Below are 19,319 nucleotides of genomic sequence, written 5' to 3' on the forward strand. Positions count from 1 at the left end.
GCACTTAAGTTATTTTAATTACATGTGGGGATTGTTTCTTTCACCTTAAAACTTCAGTCACATTTACAGTATTGAAAATAATACAATTTGTTTCTTAATAAATTGTTCATACAGTACCGCTCATAAAAGCATTTTATCATCCAAAGATGTAAAGACTCAAAAATTGGTTGAAGTAAATAAAATAAAAAAGTTTAATATACTTCACACCAATACAATGGAAGTGAATTGAATTTCATTAGTGGTGCTCAACAGACTAAAAATAAAATGCAGTGGCGGTGTCTCCTTCCAGGAACAATGTCTCTAGTAATCCACAGGCTGAAGCTTGATTTCCAACCAAGAGTCCTGAGGGCTTTACATTCAGGGCACTTAGTTTGTGGTAGTTTGATTCATTTTATAATGTGTGTGGCGGTACTGTACCTGCCACTAAAGCAAAATATCACATATAATGACAAATTGTGACACATCGTGGGACATCGTGACACATACAAAAAATACACAAATATATAAAAAAGTATGTATTTTTGGGAAGCACAAATGAAATTCCATTCTTCCGTATTACAGGCAGCATTTTTGTGTGTATTTTGGGTCAACCAACCTGTTAAATCATAAAGTTGCATATACTTAACACACCTGAAGAAATCAAACTGTTTTTATTGATGTTGTAGTCATCAAATCAAAGCGTCAACACAAAGAAAACCTGCTGTTTCTCTCTCACCGTCCCTCTCCAGCGACTACCTGTCTGACAAACAATTATGGTCGCAGTGCCTACAGCCAAAGGAGATTGTGCACTGGCATCTCTCCCTGTTCTCTGTGCTGCTGGTGATGGGTATAATCCAGATGGCGCTGTGTGCTGTGCAGGTGGTGAACGGCCTGCTGGGAGCTCTGTGTGGCGACTGCTGTGGCTGCTGTGGAGGGGTCAGTATCCGCTCTTAGAGATGAGATGAGTTCACTTCAGATGAGTCTATCTGAAAAAGGATGAAGGATGATCTTAAACTTAAAGCTGAATTTCTGATATTATACACTAATAACAATCTATATAATAATAAGTGTAATCATAATTATTTATTTTAATGCAGTAGTCTATTTAGTCACTAAACAGTACTAAAAAAAGACATAAAAGAAACACAGGTGAGGAAATATGACAAATAATATGTGTTATTGTTTGTAACACTATTCTTCTGCTGCCCTCTTTGCCAGATCTCTCCTAAAATAAAGATTATCATTATTATTATTATTATTATTATTATTATTATTATTATTATTATTATTATTATTATTATTATTATTATTATTATTATTATTATTATTATTATTAATATTTAACATCTACTCAGTTAATATAGAAAAAGACAAAGATAAAACTCAGTTAATATAGAAAAAGACAAAGATAAAAGAGATGTAAGCTTGTTATTTCATGCCTTCCAAATCACAAAATTCCAATTAATATTTTGTATATTGACCATTTAATTCCAGGTTTGGTTTATAATCACCAAAATTAGCTGGAAGAACTTATTAACAGGGATCCAATGAATTATGTATTGCTTGAGGATTTGTGTTAGTAAACAGAGATGGATTACATTTTATGTGATGAAACCACATTAAAATGTTAATAACCGTGTTTGTCTTTCAGAGCGATGGAGCTGTCTGAGAGCTTCCTGCGGCTGTGAGAATCAGAGTGCAGCTGTTCTTCCTGTATTTATTCTGGTTTTAGGAGGATGACAGTTTCTTGCTTTATGCTACAGTCATACGTTTTTTTGGCCTAAGAGCTCATGATTGCAGTGTGAGAATAATCTGACAACACTGGTGAAATGACAGAGCTCGGGTTTAAAGGGATACTTATTTACTCTCTAGCAAACACTAATCACTCCATCTTCTCATTATTAGATTTGAATGTGTGTTTTCTGCCATCTTTTGGTTCTTATGTCATTTCTAAAACTGATCTTTCTATCTCTTGCATTTAGTTTCAGTGAACTCATTAAATCAATAAACATTTATATTATATTTTTGATATGAATATGTAGAGCAGAAGGGGTCATGAGACGTGATTGCGCTTTTAATGTTATGTTTTAATATCTACGCTAATATTAACAAACTTGTTGGCAAAATATATGATTCATTCTCTAATTATCAAGATGTAGAGTCACTGTTGAGATAAGAAACTATAGTTTATGTTGCATGACTGCCCCCTGTTGTGCATTTTGGTGTTGTGTATAAGTCTGAAGGTGATTGAAGACTGTACAGCAGTGGTCACCAACCCTGCTCCTGGAAAGCTACTGCCCTGCATGTTTTAGGTATCGGCCCACTCTAACACACCTGATTCTAATTATTAGCTCATTATCGAGCAGTTGAAGCTCATCAAGGGCTACAACACGCAGGGCAATAGCTCTCCAGGAGCAGGATTGGTGAGCACTGTTGTACTGCAATAGTATGCATTCAGGAGATAGAGTACCTGTATTTGTGGAAAAATGATTATATTAGTGATTCTGAAACTGTCTGTTGCAACAAATTTCACAAGTTATGGATTTAAACAAATGCGTTGTAACGTTTTTTCCACTCTGAACTCTTTGTTTTCTCAGTTAGTGGTGTTACTAAAGGACTTTTTTTCATATTACTTTTACACTGATATTACTTAACAAATTGCTGAGAATACACATGAATATCACTGGGATTTTGCACTTCTCTTTTATACACTCTTTCATAAGGCATGTCGGCCTTCTTACATGACACTAGCTTGTGTGATCTTTCATTAAAGTATATATTTCTCTAAGACTGTATTCTACTGATGTAATTCCTTGCTAAGTATTGTAAAAATAATAATAATAATAATAATAATAATAAATTACAGCATTGTGTACAACAAAAAAGTGAAATATAGCTTATATAGCTGAGCCAACAAGATGGACTTTTAAATCATCCCTAATTCACCTGAAATTGAGCAGTGTTTCATTATAACCAAGATCTGACAGACAGACTCTTAATGAAGTCAGACATTTTCTACACCAATTAATACTTAAGTGAATACAATAAGATGTATAACCTGTTATGATGACCACATTTCTATTGTGGTAGTTGTTGTCAAAGTTGTGATGATCTAATTACAGTAGATATCATTTTTTCATCAAACACAAAACTACTCCTGACTACATCTATTTCTTTTGCCAAAGTTTATTATTACATTTGTTCTGAAGAAGAATACGGCTCATATTTTAAAACAGCATGACACACTATTATAATGCCCTTTAAAGTTCAGAGTCCCAGTGCTGTTTTACCTGGAAACGTTAAAATCATTGAAAGCACATAAAAGCTGAGCATTGTCTTATACTGACATGAAATTGAGAACTGTTGCAAAAGTGGAAATGACACAACAGTAAGTGTTAAATGACTTTTATGGGATACAAGTTAATTTTAAAATTATTTTTTTAAATTCTTTGACTGGTTTATAAAGCACTTGGTAACATTTTTCATGTTATTAAAGTAGCTTAGAATGGGTGTGTTAAAAGTCTATTTCATATCATAATGTTATAATTTTATCCTCATTTGCAGTACATTTAGTTTTTTTAATTTAAATTTAGTTTACATACTAGGTGTATTTTATGTAATGATTTTAAATAAAATACAGGCATGTCATTTTTGGATTTACCAATCAATTAAACATTCATTGTGTCTGTTAAAGGCCGGGTTCACAGTTTTTCAGGTCTGTCTTAAAACATGTCATGTGCCCAAATGAGCATTGCCATGTTATTTCCAGCTGTAATCATTCTTCCTGATAATACTGATCATTAGAAGATCCCTTCATAATACACTTACAATATGGGATAAGTGACAGGGAACAAAATGCACTTCTCCCTCTTTGCAAAAATGTATTTAAACATTTATCTGAACCTGATATGAAGCTTCAAATAAGTCAAATCAAGTAGATATCTTTCAATGTTAAAGTCTTTTTGGTGCCAAAGTCCCTATTTTTGTTACTATACTTCCACCACAGCTCAACAGACTTTGACACTAACAAAAACTTTAAATGTGGCAGATATACACCTGGTATGACTAACTCAGACTGCTGAAGCCTCATATAAGCTTCACATCTACTTTTGAATGCATTTTTTGCACAATATGACTTGGGGAGTCAATACACTTCCCTCTCTGATATTCAGTGCTGAACATTTCCACATCCAGGCTGCACTGGAATGAAATCTAACGCAACAGTCCCCTCTGGTGGAGGCTCTTGTTAACCTTGAGACAGCGCCACAGGTTGTTACAAACAGTTTCACTGGTTGTGGTTCAACATTGTGAAAGATCTTTCATAATAAATATATGTCAATGGTGATGAGCATTGAGGTTTTTATGCATTGATGTCAGTGATTGCTTTACAGATTATGAAGTAGTTGCATTGATGCACTGTTGATCTGAGAGCAGCTCACAACACAGTATGAGAAGTGACGTTAATTTACTTTAATTTACATACTTAATTTATGCATTCATTTAAAAAAGTAGCCTAATATACATGTTTAAAATGGATCAGCTTTACTGTGCTGCAACAGTCACAACAGTCCCACATTATGACCTAATATTTATTTTATGGATGTTGATAAGCCAGTTTCTTGTCAGTGGGGGAAAATGCAAAGTAGGTGTGACATACAGTACGAGTTGTTGTTTTTCAAAAAGCCAGACTTTATTACATGATTGATTTATTGAGGAAGTAAAGACAAAAACCCTCTCATTGCCCTTTTAATTGTGTTTTCATTAAAGCGAGTCTTACCTTTCTTGCATTTCACACAGCACTTTGAAAAAACTTGAAGAGCAACAACCCCGTCCTCCCTCCAGTAATATTTTAACATGACTACTTTTACTCAAGAATGACTTTTGGATACTTTATACAACACTGCATTTAACCTACCTGACAAGAAATGTGCAGAACAGACTCAGACGTTGTCAAGGTTCTTACCCTGGAAAACCTGGTTGAGTTTCCCCACAGCACCTTCAGTGGTCATCTGCTTTTCACCATGTTAGAAAGAAACAGTCCTTTTTCCTCACACACTGTAGCAGTGTACCAGTCTTTGTTGATAGAAGCTGTTTAAATGAGAAGAGATTTGTGAATTATTCATCTGCTTCTGGATTTACCTCAAAATACACAGTGATAGACTGCGAAGAGCCAAATTTATTTCATTTCAATATTGGAGCTTTTTTCCTGTCTTTCCTCATGTCAACAGTTGATCATGTCAATCAAACATTAGCCCATGATTCTGATTTCATCTGATATTTATTTCTGTAAACCTAAAGTGTTATTTTTTGTTATTTACTAGAAACAAAATCAAATAAAATTGGAAATTCCCAAAAACTGGAGAGTGGTGGTCACAATCTTCTATTTGGAAAACACTGAATTACTGTGTACTACAGTATATTGAAATATCTTTAGGTTATTGTGATGTTCATAATGTTTCATTATTCTTTAGTATCATTGAGGTGTTGATCCCAAACTATTTGTGTGTTGTAATGGATTGCATTAATACAAGCTGTTAATGATATTTGGTTCCTCACATAACCAATATAAAATTAAAGCACTCAAAATAAATTGTCAAAGGACACTGGACAAACACAGTCTAATAAAACTGAAACTAAATACCAGCACCTTACTTACAGGCTGTAACATATACTGAGTGTAAATGGTTGCCAACATCAAAGAAAGGATGCAGGCCTTTACCTGAACCCCAGTGAGTCTGACTCTGACTTCTCCTGCAGTGTCACTTTACTCCAGCTGGGTGGTGGAGATGGTCGTCTAGGGGTTTGTAACCAGCCGTGCACTGACTGCTTACATCTTGGTGTCAATTCATTTAGGTTAATATAATCACATATAATACCAAACCAAAATACTTCAGGTTTAGGGGCTGTTATCCATCATGGTCTGAACATATTTTGTGTGATTGTGTTTCTGTTTTTCCATCAAAAAGCAGCCTACTATAAATGTTTATATAGGATCAGCTTTACTGTGATGCAACAGTCACAACAGTCCCACATTATGACCTAATATTTATTTTATGGTTTGAGGAGAAGCCAGTTTCTTATCAGTGGGGGAAATTTGAAAGTAGGTGTGACTAACGTGTTGTTATTTTTCAAATAGCCAGACTTTATTACATGATTGATTTATTGAGGAAGTAAAGACAAAAATACTCTCTCATTGACCTTTTAATTGTGTTTTCATTAAGTCTTTGCTTATCACAGCTGATAAACAATCTGAAACGTTTCACAATATCTGATCATGTTGTTAATGTTTGAGCAGGTAGAGATGATGTTTTTTGCTGACTACTCCTTCCATGACTTGTTTTATATAAAGTGTATTTAATTTGTACAAATATGTTTTTTTCTGATGATTAAATAAAAATAACTTAATCTGACTATGTCATGAATGTATGAACTATAAAGGTACTGATCATGTATCTTGTTTCATTTGCGTGTTTTTAGTGTTGTTTTCCAGATAACGTGCTCCATGTGTTATCTACATGCACGTGAGTTTGATCAAAGAAAATCTGGTAATGAATGACCAAGGTAAAACACTATATAAGGCTGGGATTAACACAGAAACTACAACGTTTAGATGCACAGACTGACAGTCACAGAATGGAGATGACTATGTTTATTCCACTGCTGCTGCTGATCTGCTCTTTCTCCACGGCTCAGCTTCAAGAGGAGCCTGACAATGAAATTATTCCACATGGAAAACAGACTGAATCCAGAGGAGGAGAACCAACAAATGCCTCTCATCAACAACCAGCCTGCCCACAAGACATTCATGCTGTGCTGAGAGAGATGACTGCCTTGTTGGCTGTACAGAGGGTGGAGATGAGTCACTTAAAAAGAGAAAATGAAGGTACAGTAGTATATCAAGAAGTGAGAGACGAGACAGAAATATAGTTTGCAGAGTATTTGTCTTATCATACATTTTTGTTCCTTTTTTGTTTTAGCACAAGTGAACAACTTGAAACAGGAGATCAGTCAACAACAGAGAGATAATGAAGGTACAGTAGGGGTGTCAGGGAATGACATATGAGACTGTTGTAATTGTTTTCTTTCTTATTATAAAGTCAATTTTTCTTCTTCTTGTTTTTTTTTTAGCACAAACAGCAAAGCTGATGACCGAAGTGGACAATTTGAAGCAACAGCTACAAGGTGTGGAAATCATCATGACTGAACATTCCTGCTTAAAATTACTCAGACACATTTTTAATTACTGATAACTACTGATCCTGCAGGAACAGATGTCAAGTCATCATGGTACAAGAAATATAGTATATATATTGAACAATGACTAATGATTCAAAATCACAAATGAGAAACAATAAGGTCACTAAAAGCCAGTTTTTTCTCAATGCAATTACAAAGGATTAAAATGTGTAACTGTTTTTTTCTGGACAATATTTTATTAGAAAATATTCAGATTTCAGTGAATAAATCAAAGCGTAATGGAAACAGTGACAATGAAATACTATTTTTCAGCACATACATCTGAACTGATCACCATTCAATCCAGGACAAATGTCACAGAAAACCAGGTGGAGACTCTGAAGAGAGATGGAGAAGGTAAGACTCAAAACTAAGTCATATGAAGAATTTCATTGTAATCCTATTTTGATTATTTAAATTATAATATATAGAATAAAGGTGTTATAAAGTTGATTCATAGTTATTAATGATATTACAGTAATATCAGCCAATATAAAAGTATGTTTCTCTCACTCTCAGCCAAACAGGTGGCTTTCTCTGCCTCTCTGTTGGCTTCAGGCTCAGGATATGTTGGACCGTTTAACACACAGACTCATCTGGTCTTCAGACATGTCGTCACAAACATTGGAAACGCCTACAACCCAAACACAGGTACTTGAATTCACATATTTTAACATTTAATTTGACTTTTCATGGAAAACAGTCAATTCTCCATTCATATCAAATGACAAAAAATGTCCCACAGGGTTTTTCATTGCACCAGTGAGAGGAGCCTACCACTTTGAGTTCTACATAAGTGCACATGGACATAATTCACATGGTTCAGCTGCTGCGTTGTTCAAGAATGGAGAACATATTTTTATTGCATATGAACATCAAAGTAACGGTTATGGGAGTTCTGCCAATGGTGCCACACTGCTTCTAGAGGTTGGAGATGTTGTGTTTTTACGTCTGTGGCAAAACACAAGGATACATGACAATGAACATCACCTCAGCACCTTCAGTGGTCATCTGCTTTTCACCATGTGAGAAAGAAACAGTCCTTTTTCTTCACACACTGTAGCAGTGTACCAGTCTTTGTTGACAGAAGCTGTTTAATTAGTGAGTGAGTCAGTAAGGAGCAATTAACGTGAGTAAAAAGCATCGTGTTATGCTCCGCAGTGGCGATCCTAGGATCTGGGGGTCCCCAGACAAAGAAGCCCCATGAGCCCCCCCCCCCCCCCCCCCCCTCAGCATAAAGATTAATACATTAACGTTGACAGCCCTAATATTTTTATATATATGTTCTGTCTGAAATTTTGACTGTGCCCAGTGATTTCTTTTTCTGTGCTTTTTGTTAACAAAGGAGGAAAACTATCCTATTTTGTGTGCCGAGAACTTTTTTCGTTTTGTTGAGCTATCAAGAGATGTATTGTGTATCATTTTTTACGTTTGTACTTCAGTACAATTCAGAGCCTGTACTTTCTTACTTTTAATTGACTAAAGGAGTTGACTCAATACTTATACTTTTACCACAGTCTTTTTGTACACAAGTATCTGTTCTTCTACTTAAGTACAGAATGTACTTTTGCCACCTCTGATGTTAAGATATAATACAAAATAATTGTATGTCTCCAGCTGGATTCACATCAGTGACACTACTGTTATTCCTCTTTGTTCTTTGCTCCATCTCACCTTTATTGTCTGATTTTTTTACACCATGTTTTACTTTGTTCTATAGAAACATAGATGCTCATGTTGATGTGAAAGGAAAATTCCCTCTGTACCTTTGAATGAATATTACTGTGTATTTTGTTTTTACTTGTAAGTAACTAAGTATGTAATAACAAAATAAATAGTTTGTACATTTTAAGTTTTTTGTATAATTATTGTATGTTCTTATATTTTCATGAAATAATAAATATCACTGTAATACTATTTGTAGGCTGTTGTGTTTCTAAATGATCATAGCTGGCAGTAGGAAGTGTAAGATTGGTCAAAAGTATTTTCATGGTTGAACAACAGTTAAACTGTTAATGACATTTGCCTTCTCACATATCCAATATAAAATAAAAGCACTCTTAATAAATTGTCATAGGACACTGGAAAAATACAGTTTAATAAAACTAAAACTAAATACCAGCACCTTACTTACAGGCTCAGACATATACTGAGTGTAAATGGTTGCCAACATCAAAGAAAGGATGCAGGCCTTTACCTGAACCCCAGTGAGTCTGACTCTGACTTCTCCTGCAGTGTCACTTTACTCCAGCTGGGTGGTGGAAATGGTCGTCTATAAGGGTATGTCACCAGCTGTGCACTGACTGCTTACAGCTTGGTGTTGGATTCAGTTAATTTAGGTTAATAAAATCGCATATTACAACTAAACCAAAATATGGCAGGAATAGGGGCCATCATGGTTTTAACATGTTTTTGGTGTTTGTGTTTCCTTCTTTCCTCCAGCATCTGAAAATAAACCTGTATGTTCAGATTTAAGTATTCTTAGTTGTTAATCAGAGACTAAATATAGAAAATTGCACTGTAATGAGAGAGATCACAGGTCAATCATGATGGATAAATGATTGAATTAATGCATTCTTTTCCATCGAAAGGCAGTCTAATATGCATGTTTAAAAAAAGATCAGCTTTACTGTGCTGCAACAGTCACAACAGTCCCACATTATGACCTAATATTTATTTTATGGTTTGAGGAGAAGCCAGTTTCTTGTCAGTGGGGGAAAATTGAAAGTAGGTGTGACTAACGTGTTGTTGTTTTTCAAAAAGCCAGACTTTATTACATGATTGATTTATTGAGGAAGCAAAGACAAAAATACCCTCTCATTGACCTTTTAATTGTGTTTTCATTAAGTATTTGCTTACCGCAGCTGATAAACAATCTGAGAGGTTTCACAATATCTGATCATGTTGTTAATGTTTGAGCAGGTAGAGATGATGTTTTGCTGAATACTCCTTCCATGACTTGTGTTATCTACCTGTACGTGAGTTTGATCAAAGAAAATCAGGTAATGACTGACCAGGGTAAAACACTATATAAGACTCTGATTAACACAGAAACTACAAAGTTTAGATGCACAGACTGACAGTCACAGAATGGAGATGACAATGTTTATTCCACTGCTGCTGCTGATCTGCTCTTTCTCCACGGCTCAGCTTCAAGAGGAGCCTGACAATGAAATTATTCCACATGGAAACCAGACTGAATCCAGAGGAGGAGAACCAGCAAATGCCTCTCATCAACAACCAGCCTGTCCACAAGACATTCATGCTGTGCTGAGAGAAATGACTGCCTTGTTGACTGAACAGAGGGTGGAGATGAGGCAGCTACAGAAAGATAATGAAGGTATAGTAGTATGTCAGAGGGTGAGGGATTTTTCTGGACAGTATTTTATAAGAAGATATTCAGTTTTCAGCAGATAAGTCAAAGCTTAATGGAAACACTGACAATGAAATACTATTTTTTCAGCACATACAGCTGAACTGATCACCATTCAAGCCAGGACACATGTCACAGAAAACCATGTGGAGATTCTGAAGAGAGATGGAAAAGGTAAGACTCAAAACTAATTAATATGAAGAATTTCTGTACTCATATTTAGATGATTTACACCTTTGACTAAAATGGTGAACAGGAGACAATACACAGAATAATGGTTTGTTATAATAAATATTACCGTAAAAATCGGTGTATAAGTCACACCCCTGTATTAGACGCAGTCTATTTTTGGGGGGTGTCAAGCTGGGAAAAATGCTGGTTTATTTAAATGCACCAGTAGCTATTCATTTATAAACACATATCTTTATACTCCAAAACGTTTTAAGTATACTTTCATTTGAAACACAATTAAAACACACATATTACACCTGAAACAGTGTGTCTGGTTGATGGTTAATGGTCCCGTAATGATTTGCTTAACTGAACTGGACCGCTATATTAACTCAGACCAGGTTCATGTTAGGCTATGAGTTTCTATTAAACTTTTTAAAAGACCACAGTGATTTTACATATTTGATACAGTCTGTACCTGTGTGCTTACTGGAGTCCTAAAAACTCTTCATCAGAGCTGTCGCTGTGCGCAAATAGACTACTGCAGCCGAATCGCACTTTTGCACTTTACGCTTCAACATCAGTTTGGTCTGTAAGTCAGTGGCGATTTTAGACCCTTTTTAGGGATGCTCAAGCACCCCTTAATTTGAACTCAGCACTCCTAAAACTAAATTAATAATTATTGTATTTTTTATCTCCTAAAAATGATTTTATACAACTTCAATTATTTTGCGAGCCTGTCTGTTAGAGATGGGACAAACACTTATGCTACAGGTTCAAATGGTTTTCTTTTAACAGGTCTAATGTACTTTGGATAGTTCTGTCATTATTATAGTCCTTCCCTAAGGGTTCATTGACTATCTCAGGGTCCTCTTTGTAGAAATCTGTTATTGTTTATTCTGAACCATTATTTTTATACACTATAGTGGACCACTCTACTTTGTATTAATATTTCTTATTGTAATTTACGTTCAGTTATCCAGTGAAATGAGTAATTTACCAGAGGGGTTTGAACACTTGCAGGGCATTGCATGTCAAATTCTCATTAGGAGCTGAACCCCCTAAAGGTCTGATTCTAGAATCGCCCCTGCTGTAAATACTGAGACATCACAGGAATTAGTGTCTCAAAATAATTCTGATCAACACACAATCATTTTTCTGTACAGCATGCAGCAATAACGGTTCATCAATAGTCTATATATTTTCATTAGCTGCTGAAACAGCTGAAGCCCAGCGCATGCTTGACACCGCTGTTCATAGGACATGATAGTTCATAAGTGTGGACGCTCACATCGTTATCTTTAAAGTTATAGCCTACTTATTTCTCTTAAGGATTGGACGGCATTTCACACACCTATAATTATATCCAGTTCCAAACTCTGTGTTTTTTTACTGGTGAGTAGGACACACCGGTGTATAAGACGCACCACACTGTTGAATGAAAAAAATATTGCGTTAAAGGAATTTCTTATACACTGGTTTTTATGATAATAGAAATGGATTCATCGTTATTAACCATCTTACTGTAACATCAGCCACTATACAGGTATGTTTGTCTCACTCTCAGCCAAACAGGTGGCTTTCTCTGCCTCTCTGTTGGCTTCAGGCTCAGGATATGTCGGACCGTTTAACACACACACTCTTCTGGTCTTCAGACACGTCGTCACAAACATTGGAAACGCCTACAACCCAAACACAGGTACTTGAATTCACATATTTTAACATTTAATTTGACTTTTCATGGAAAACAGTCAATTCTCCATTCATATCAAATGACAAAAAATGTCCCACAGGGTTTTTCATTGCACCAGTGAGAGGAGCCTACCACTTTGAGTTCTACATAGGTGCAGGTGGACATAATTCACATGGTTCATGTGCTTGGTTGGTCAAGAATGGAGAGCATATTATTATTGTATGGGAACATCAAACTAACGGTTATGGGAGTTCTGCCAATGGTGCCACACTGCTTCTAGAGGTTGGAGATGTTGTGTTTTTGCGTCTGTGGCAAAACACAAGGATATATGATGATGAAAATCACTACAGCACCTTCAGTGGTCATCTGCTTTTCACCATGTGAGAAAGAAACAGTAATTTTTCTTCACACACTGTAGCAGTGTACCAGTCTTTGTTGATAGAAGCTGTTATAATAAGAAGAGATTTGTGAATTTTTCATCTGCTTCTGGATTTGGATCAAAATATACAATGTTATACGGTGATGAGCCAGATTTTTTTCATTTGATTAAAGAAGTTCAGTGATACATGAGAAATCGTGATACTGATCAGATATCCCTTATTTCACAATGTTAATAAATAATAGAATAATTGTGTATCTTCAGCTGGATTCACATCAGTGACACCACTGTTATTCCTCTTTGTTCTTTGCTCCATCTCACCTTTACTGTCTGATTTCTTTACACCATGTTTTACTTTGTTCTATAGAAATGTAGATGCTCATGTTGATGTGAAAGGAAAATTCCCTCTGTACCTTTGAATGAATATTACTGTGTATTTTGTTTTTACTTGTAAGTATCTAAGTATGCAATAACAAAATAAATAGTTTGTACATTTTAAGTTTTTCTTTTAAATTATTGTATTTTCTTATATTTTCATGAAATGATAAATATCACTGCAGTACTATTTGTAGGCTGTTGTGTTTCTAAATGATCATAGCTGGCAGTAGGAAGTGTAAGATTGGTCAAAAGTATTTTTATGGTTAAAAAAAGGTTAGACTGTTAATGACATTTGCCTTCTCATATATACAATATAAAATAAAAGCACTCAAAATAAATTGTCATAGGACACTGTACAAAAATACCAGCACCTTACTTACAGGCTCAGACATATACTGAGTGTAAATGGTTGCCAACATCAAAGAAAGGATGCAGGCCTTTACCTGAACCCCAGTGAGCCTGACTCTGACTTCTCCTGCAGTGTCACTTTACTCCAGCTGGGTGGTGGAGATGGTCGTCTAGGGGTTTGTCACCAGCCGTGCACTGACTGCTTACAGCTTGGTGTTGGATTCAGTTAATTTAGGTTAATAAAATCGCATATTACAACTAAACCAAAATATGGCAGGAATAGGGGCTATTATACATCATTGTCTGAACATCTTTTTGCTGTTTGTGTTTATGTCTTTACTCCAGCATCTGAAAATAAACCTGTATGTTCAGATTTAAGTATTCTTAGTTGTTAATCAGAGACTAAATATAGAAAATTGCACTGTAATGAGAGAGATCACAGGTCAATCATGATGGATAAATGATTGAATTAATGCATTCTTTTCCATCGAAAGGCAGTCTAATATACATGTTTAAAATGGATCAGCTTTACTGTGCTGCAACAGTAACAACAGTCCCACATTATGACCTAATATTTATTTTATGGTTTGAGGAGAAGCCAGTTTCATGTCAGTGGGGGAAAATTGAAAGTAGGTGTGACATACGTGTTGTTGTTGTTCAAAAAGACAGACTTTATTACATGATTGATTTATTGAGGAAGCAAAGACAAAACTACCCTCTCATTGACCTTTTAATTGTGTTTTTATTAAGTATTTGATTACCACAGCTGATAAACAATCTGAAACGTTTCACAATATCTGATCACCTTGTTAATGTTTGAGCAGGTAGAGATGATGTTTTTTGCTGACTACTCCTTCCATGACTTGTTTTATATAAAGTGTATTTAATGTGTACAAACTTAACTTGTTCTGATGATTACATAAAAATTATTTTATCTGACTATGTCATGAATGAATGAACCACTAAAGTTACTGATAGATCATGTATCTTGTTTCATTTGTGTGTTTTTAGTGTTGTTTTCCAGATAACATGCTCCATGTGTTATCTACCTGCACGTGAGTTTAATCAAAGAAAATCAGGTAATGAATGACCAAGGTAAAACACTATATAAGGCTGGGATTAACACAGAAACTACAACGTTTAGATGCACAGACTGACAGTCACAGAATGGAGATGACTATGTTTATTCCACTGCTGCTGCTGATCTGCTCTTTCTCCACGGCTCAGCTTCAAGAGGAGCCTGACAATGAAATTATTCCACATGGAAAACAGACTGAATCCAGAGGAGGAGAACCAACAAATGCCTCTCATCAACAACCAGCCTGTCCACAAGACATTCATGCTGTGCTGAGAGAGATGACTGCCTTGTTGGCTGAACAGAGGGTGGAGATCAGGCAGCTACAGAGAGAAAATGAAGGTACAGTAGTATGTCAGGAAGTGAAGCACGAGACAGAAATATTATTTACATAGAATATGTGTAATCATGCATTTTTCTTAAATTTTCTTTTTTTAGCACACAAGACTGAGGTGAACAACTTGAAGCAGGAGATCAGTCACTTACAGAGAGATAATGAAGGTATAGTAAGGGTATCAGGGAATGACATATGAGACTGTTGTAATTTAAAAAAAACCTTTCTTATTATATAGTCCCTTCTTCTTCTTCTTGTTTTTTTTGGGTTTTTTTTAGCACAGACAGCAAAGCTGACGACTGAAGTGGACAACTTGAAGCAACAGCTACAAGGTGTGGAAATCATCATGACTGAACATTCCTGCTTAAAATTACTCAGACACACATTTTTAATTACTGATAACTACTGAACCTGCAGGAACAGATGTCAAGTCACCATGGTTCTAGACATATAGTATATATATTGAACTAAGACTATGATTCAAAATTACAAATGAGAAACAATAAGGTCACTAAAAGCCAGTTTTCCTAAATGTATTTACAAAGGATTAAAATGAGTAACTGAATTTTTCTGGACAATATTTTATTAGAAAATATTCAGATATCAGTGGATAAATTGAAATTTAATGGAAACACTAATAGTGAAATACTATTTTTCAGCACATACAGCTGAACTGATCACCATTCAAGACAGAACAAATGTCACAGAAAACCAGGTGGAGACTCTGAAGAGAGATGGAGAAGGTAAGACTCAAAACTAATTTATATGAAGAGTTTCAATGTAATCATATAAGATGTGCGCTGCAGCATGTTTACTTGCCAAAAGACACACGCTTAAGATTAAAGCAGTGAGTATAATGTATATTTGTATATGAAGGTCACAGTAAGTATGTGTCCCAAACACACTTGTGCCCCATCATCGTTAATGTTGTTACTGTAGGATGAATCAGCTGGGGTAATCAGAAAGTATGAGTACCTGTAACCTGAGGTGGCTCCAATGACTTCTTCAGTCTCTTTCGGTGGCGATGGTTCTCATGGCGCTCAGCTGAAAAGTAAATATTACAAATGCGTTTTTATGCTGTTGAGTAAATTATAATCCATGAATGTAGTTGCGTCAGATAGTTGTTGGAAATTAGATCCACATAACCAAAGACATGTTAGGCCATGTGTGAATGAGATGGTGTATGTAAATGAGAATTGTTGAGTTGCTGTGGGATGAATTAGTTAGATAGGTAGGTATTGTATTAGCACGGTAATGCTAGCAGGTAGGTAAGAAAAGTGAAGCAGCACTTATGTTTATTTGTATATTAATTGAAATATATGCATATATAGGCATGAAAGGGTTAATCAAAAAGTATGAGCACCTGTAGCCTCAGGCGGCTCCGATCACCTCTGCTGTCTCATTCTGTGGCAATTGTCCTCACAGCGCACTGCTGAAAAGTCAAGACAGTTTTTAAAATGAGATAATGCATGATGACACACCGCTGGTTAATTAAGTCAATATATATTGATAATGGGATTTCTGAAAAATGTTTATATAGGCTATGACACACAGACTAAATGTTTATATAGTGGACCCAATGCATGAAAAGGTTAGGCTTTACATGCATAATCACATTGTGAAGTATGATCTAGTTGCTAATGAAAACAGTCTTATGTTAAAACAAAAATCTAAGTAATAATTTCTATATCTTGGTAAGGATGGGTAATGATAGAGGAAAATGTGAATACTCATTACCTCAGAAAAATTGAATAGTTTATGCAAGTATTGTCTGAAAAAATATATTTTCCCTTGTTTTAACCGGTGTAACACCAAAATCTGCGACCGTCAGAAATGGTGACCTGTGTTGCTGGCTCTCTGCTGAAGAAGTTGTTTATAAACCCAAAATTCACCTTAACCTCAGTGGAGACCTCACGTCCCACCCTAATCTAATAGACAGTTGAAAAGGAAATGTGTTGATTATCGATATATATACTTTATAGATAAGTGATTGTTTACTTTGCAGCTTGGCTGTTTAGTGGTAACCAGCATGATTGCAGCCTCTCGTAAAAAAATGAAGATCAACAATAATTGTAATTCCAGCATTATCCAACTACCAAAAAAATGTTTTATGGTGTCATCCTCTCACATTTATCTGCACAAAGGCATTTTGGTGTAAAACAGGCAACTGCTAGTAAGGCGCCAGAAGTGTGTCTGTTTGTGTGTGTGTGTGTGTGTGTGTGTGTGTGTGTGTGTGTGAGAGAGTGAGAGTGTGTGTGTGTGTGTGTGTGTGTGTGTGTGTGTGTGTGTGTGTGTGTGTGTGTGTGTGTGTGTGTGTGTGTGTGTGTGTGTGTCCACAGCGCATTTATTTGTGGTAACGACTTAATCCACGGACCCTCAGTCTTAAACCAAAGTTTTTGTTAGGCGAGTTATTATTTAACTGAGGAACAAAAAGGATCTTAACCCTGAAACAAAGAGGAACATAATGCGTGAATTCATGTTGCTTTGAGTTCATTTTTTGTCCTTTAATTTAACATGTCTGCTTCTCTTTGCAACTATAGGTTTTATAAAGTGGACTCATATGTATTAATCATATTACAATAATATCAGCCGGTATTAAAATATGTTTCTCTCACTCTCAGCCAAACAGGTGGCTTTCTCTGCCTCTCTGTTGGCTTCAGGTGAAGGACATGTTGGACCGTTTAACACACACACTCCTCTGGTCTTCAGACACGTCGTCACAAACATTGGAAACGCCTACAACCCAAACACAGGTACTTGAATTCACATATTTTAACAATCAATTTCACTTTTCATTACAACAGTTTATTCTCCTTTTATATCAAATGACAAAAAATGTCCCACAGGGTTTTTCATTGCACCAGTGAGAGGAGCCTACCACTTTGAGTTCTACATAGGTGCAACTGGACATAATTCATATGCTTCAGGTGCTGTGTTGTTCAAGAATGGAGAACATATTTTTATTGCATATGAATATCAAACTAACGGTCATGGGACTTCTGCCAATGGTGCCACACTGCTTCTAGAGGTTGGAGATGTTGTGTTTTTGCGTCTGTGGAGACACACAAGGATATTTGACAGTGAATATCACTTCAGCACCTTCAGTAGTCATCTGCTTTTCACCATGTGAGAAAGAAAAGATTGAGAAGAGAAATGAAAAGAGATTCGTGCATTTTTCATCTGTTTCTGAATTTACCTCAAAATATACAGTGATAGACTGTGATGAGTCAAATTTCTTTCATGTCAATATTGGAGTGCAGTAATTCATGATAAAATTGTGATACTGAAAAAAATAAATCCCTTATTTCATATTGTTAAGAAATAATAAAACATAATTGTGTATCTTCAGCTGGATTCACATCAGTGACACCACTGTTATTCCTCTTTGTTCTTTGCTCCATCTCACTTTTACTGTCTGATTTCTTTACACCATGTTTTACTTTGTTCTATAGAAACATAGATGCTCATGTTAATGTGAAAGGAAAATTCCCTCTGTACCTTTGAAAGGGTATAGCTGTGTATTTTCTTACTTGTAAATATCTAAGTATGCAATGTCAACATCAGTAGTTGATGCATTTTAATTGTATATATCTTTCATGATTGTATTCTCTTATATTTTAATAAAATAATACACATCACTGCAGTACTATTTGTGGACTGTTGTGTAAACATTTAATGTACTTTTTTATTGTGAGTATAGTAATGTATATAAAACTGACTGTGTTTAACTCAATAATGAGATTATAATGAACTCATTACAGTATTTAATATACACAGTAGTTACATTTTGATCTCAACTTTTATGACCATAAAGTTTCTGTAATATTTCACTAAGCTTCTTTATTTACATTCTGATCAGTGGGATTGAACACTAATCGCTTGCAGAGCTGCTCAACTTATTCACATTTGTTATTAGTAGCCGCCACAAGGCCAATAGTAACACTTTTATTCTCTAAATGTTTTGTACCCAAGTACTTACAGTTAGAAACCTTGCTCCAATTGTTGCACATTTCTAGATTATTTAGTTTATTCATATTTTGGATATATAACACAACCATGGGGTCAGTTATAAAGCACCTATGAGACAGAACCTGATGCTTTGAATCAAATCTTTGACTGAAATGTGCCTTCTTTGATTTGATTAGTGGTTGTTGCTTGTGCCGATGGTTTTGGAAGTTTATTCTTTTATTGTTTTGAAACTTAGCTGTTGAATGCAACTGGTCTGGTAGGCTGTTATTAATACTTCCCTCTGTGATATTCAGTGCTAAAGATTTCCACATCCAGGCTGCACTGGACTGACATTTAACATAACAGCCCCCTCTGGTGGAGGCTCTTGTTAACCTTGAAACAGCA

The 19,319-nt window shown here is 35.5% G+C and overlaps 4 protein-coding genes across 4 annotated transcripts in view; all 4 read left to right on the forward strand.

Moving 5' to 3' along the window:
- The window catches only part of tm4sf4 (transmembrane 4 L six family member 4), a 6,415-nt gene extending 3,648 nt beyond the window's left edge, over positions 1-2,767 (forward strand). The window contains exons 4-5 of the mRNA XM_062423942.1: positions 729-915; positions 1,631-2,767. Of these exons, the coding sequence (XP_062279926.1) occupies positions 729-915; positions 1,631-1,648 (205 nt within the window). The 3' untranslated portion in view covers positions 1,649-2,767. The remainder of the gene's footprint in view (positions 1-728; positions 916-1,630) is intronic.
- A 3,851-nt stretch (positions 2,768-6,618) lies between these two features.
- On the forward strand, positions 6,619-8,317 carry LOC133985248 (complement C1q-like protein 2). Its single transcript, XM_062424846.1, has 5 exons — positions 6,619-6,862; positions 6,957-7,010; positions 7,108-7,161; positions 7,735-7,866; positions 7,961-8,317. Exons 1-5 carry the CDS (start codon positions 6,619-6,621, stop codon positions 8,242-8,244), a joined length of 768 nt encoding a protein of 255 aa, XP_062280830.1. The 3' UTR covers positions 8,245-8,317.
- A 1,988-nt stretch (positions 8,318-10,305) lies between these two features.
- LOC133985249 (complement C1q-like protein 2) lies at positions 10,306-13,244 on the forward strand. The gene is made up of 4 exons (XM_062424847.1): positions 10,306-10,555; positions 10,679-10,762; positions 12,327-12,458; positions 12,553-13,244. Exons 1-4 carry the CDS (start codon positions 10,306-10,308, stop codon positions 12,834-12,836), a joined length of 750 nt encoding a protein of 249 aa, XP_062280831.1. The 3' UTR covers positions 12,837-13,244.
- Positions 13,245-14,714: 1,470 nt separating this feature from the next.
- LOC133985250 (complement C1q-like protein 2) lies at positions 14,715-18,096 on the forward strand. Its single transcript, XM_062424848.1, has 5 exons — positions 14,715-14,979; positions 15,085-15,133; positions 15,245-15,298; positions 17,588-17,719; positions 17,813-18,096. The coding sequence occupies exons 1-5, from the start codon at positions 14,725-14,727 to the stop codon at positions 18,094-18,096; spliced, it is 774 nt and encodes a 257-aa protein (XP_062280832.1). The 5' UTR covers positions 14,715-14,724.
- The last annotated feature ends 1,223 nt before the right edge of the window (positions 18,097-19,319 follow it).

This window comes from Scomber scombrus, chromosome 8, assembly GCF_963691925.1.
Source record: "Scomber scombrus chromosome 8, fScoSco1.1, whole genome shotgun sequence".
Classification (NCBI taxonomy): Eukaryota; Metazoa; Chordata; class Actinopteri; order Scombriformes; family Scombridae; genus Scomber; species Scomber scombrus.

Excerpts from the sequence above, each read along its gene's own strand:
- LOC133985248 (XM_062424846.1), top strand. The coding sequence starts at position 6,619 with ATGACTATGTTTATTCCACTGCTGCTGCTGATCTGCTCTTTCTCCACG. Across the intron at positions 7,162-7,734 it reads TTTGAAGCAACAGCTACAAG|CCAAACAGGTGGCTTTCTCT; the intron begins GTGTGGAAATCA and ends TCTCACTCTCAG. Across the intron at positions 7,867-7,960 it reads CGCCTACAACCCAAACACAG|GGTTTTTCATTGCACCAGTG; the intron begins GTACTTGAATTC and ends AATGTCCCACAG.
- LOC133985249 (XM_062424847.1), top strand. The coding sequence starts at position 10,306 with ATGGAGATGACAATGTTTATTCCACTGCTGCTGCTGATCTGCTCTTTC. Across the intron at positions 10,556-10,678 it reads GCTACAGAAAGATAATGAAG|CACATACAGCTGAACTGATC; the intron begins GTATAGTAGTAT and ends CTATTTTTTCAG. Across the intron at positions 12,459-12,552 it reads CGCCTACAACCCAAACACAG|GGTTTTTCATTGCACCAGTG; the intron begins GTACTTGAATTC and ends AATGTCCCACAG.
- LOC133985250 (XM_062424848.1), top strand. The coding sequence starts at position 14,725 with ATGGAGATGACTATGTTTATTCCACTGCTGCTGCTGATCTGCTCTTTC. Across the intron at positions 14,980-15,084 it reads AGAGAGAAAATGAAGGTACA|GTGAACAACTTGAAGCAGGA; the intron begins GTAGTATGTCAG and ends CACAAGACTGAG. Across the intron at positions 15,134-15,244 it reads CTTACAGAGAGATAATGAAG|CACAGACAGCAAAGCTGACG; the intron begins GTATAGTAAGGG and ends GGTTTTTTTTAG.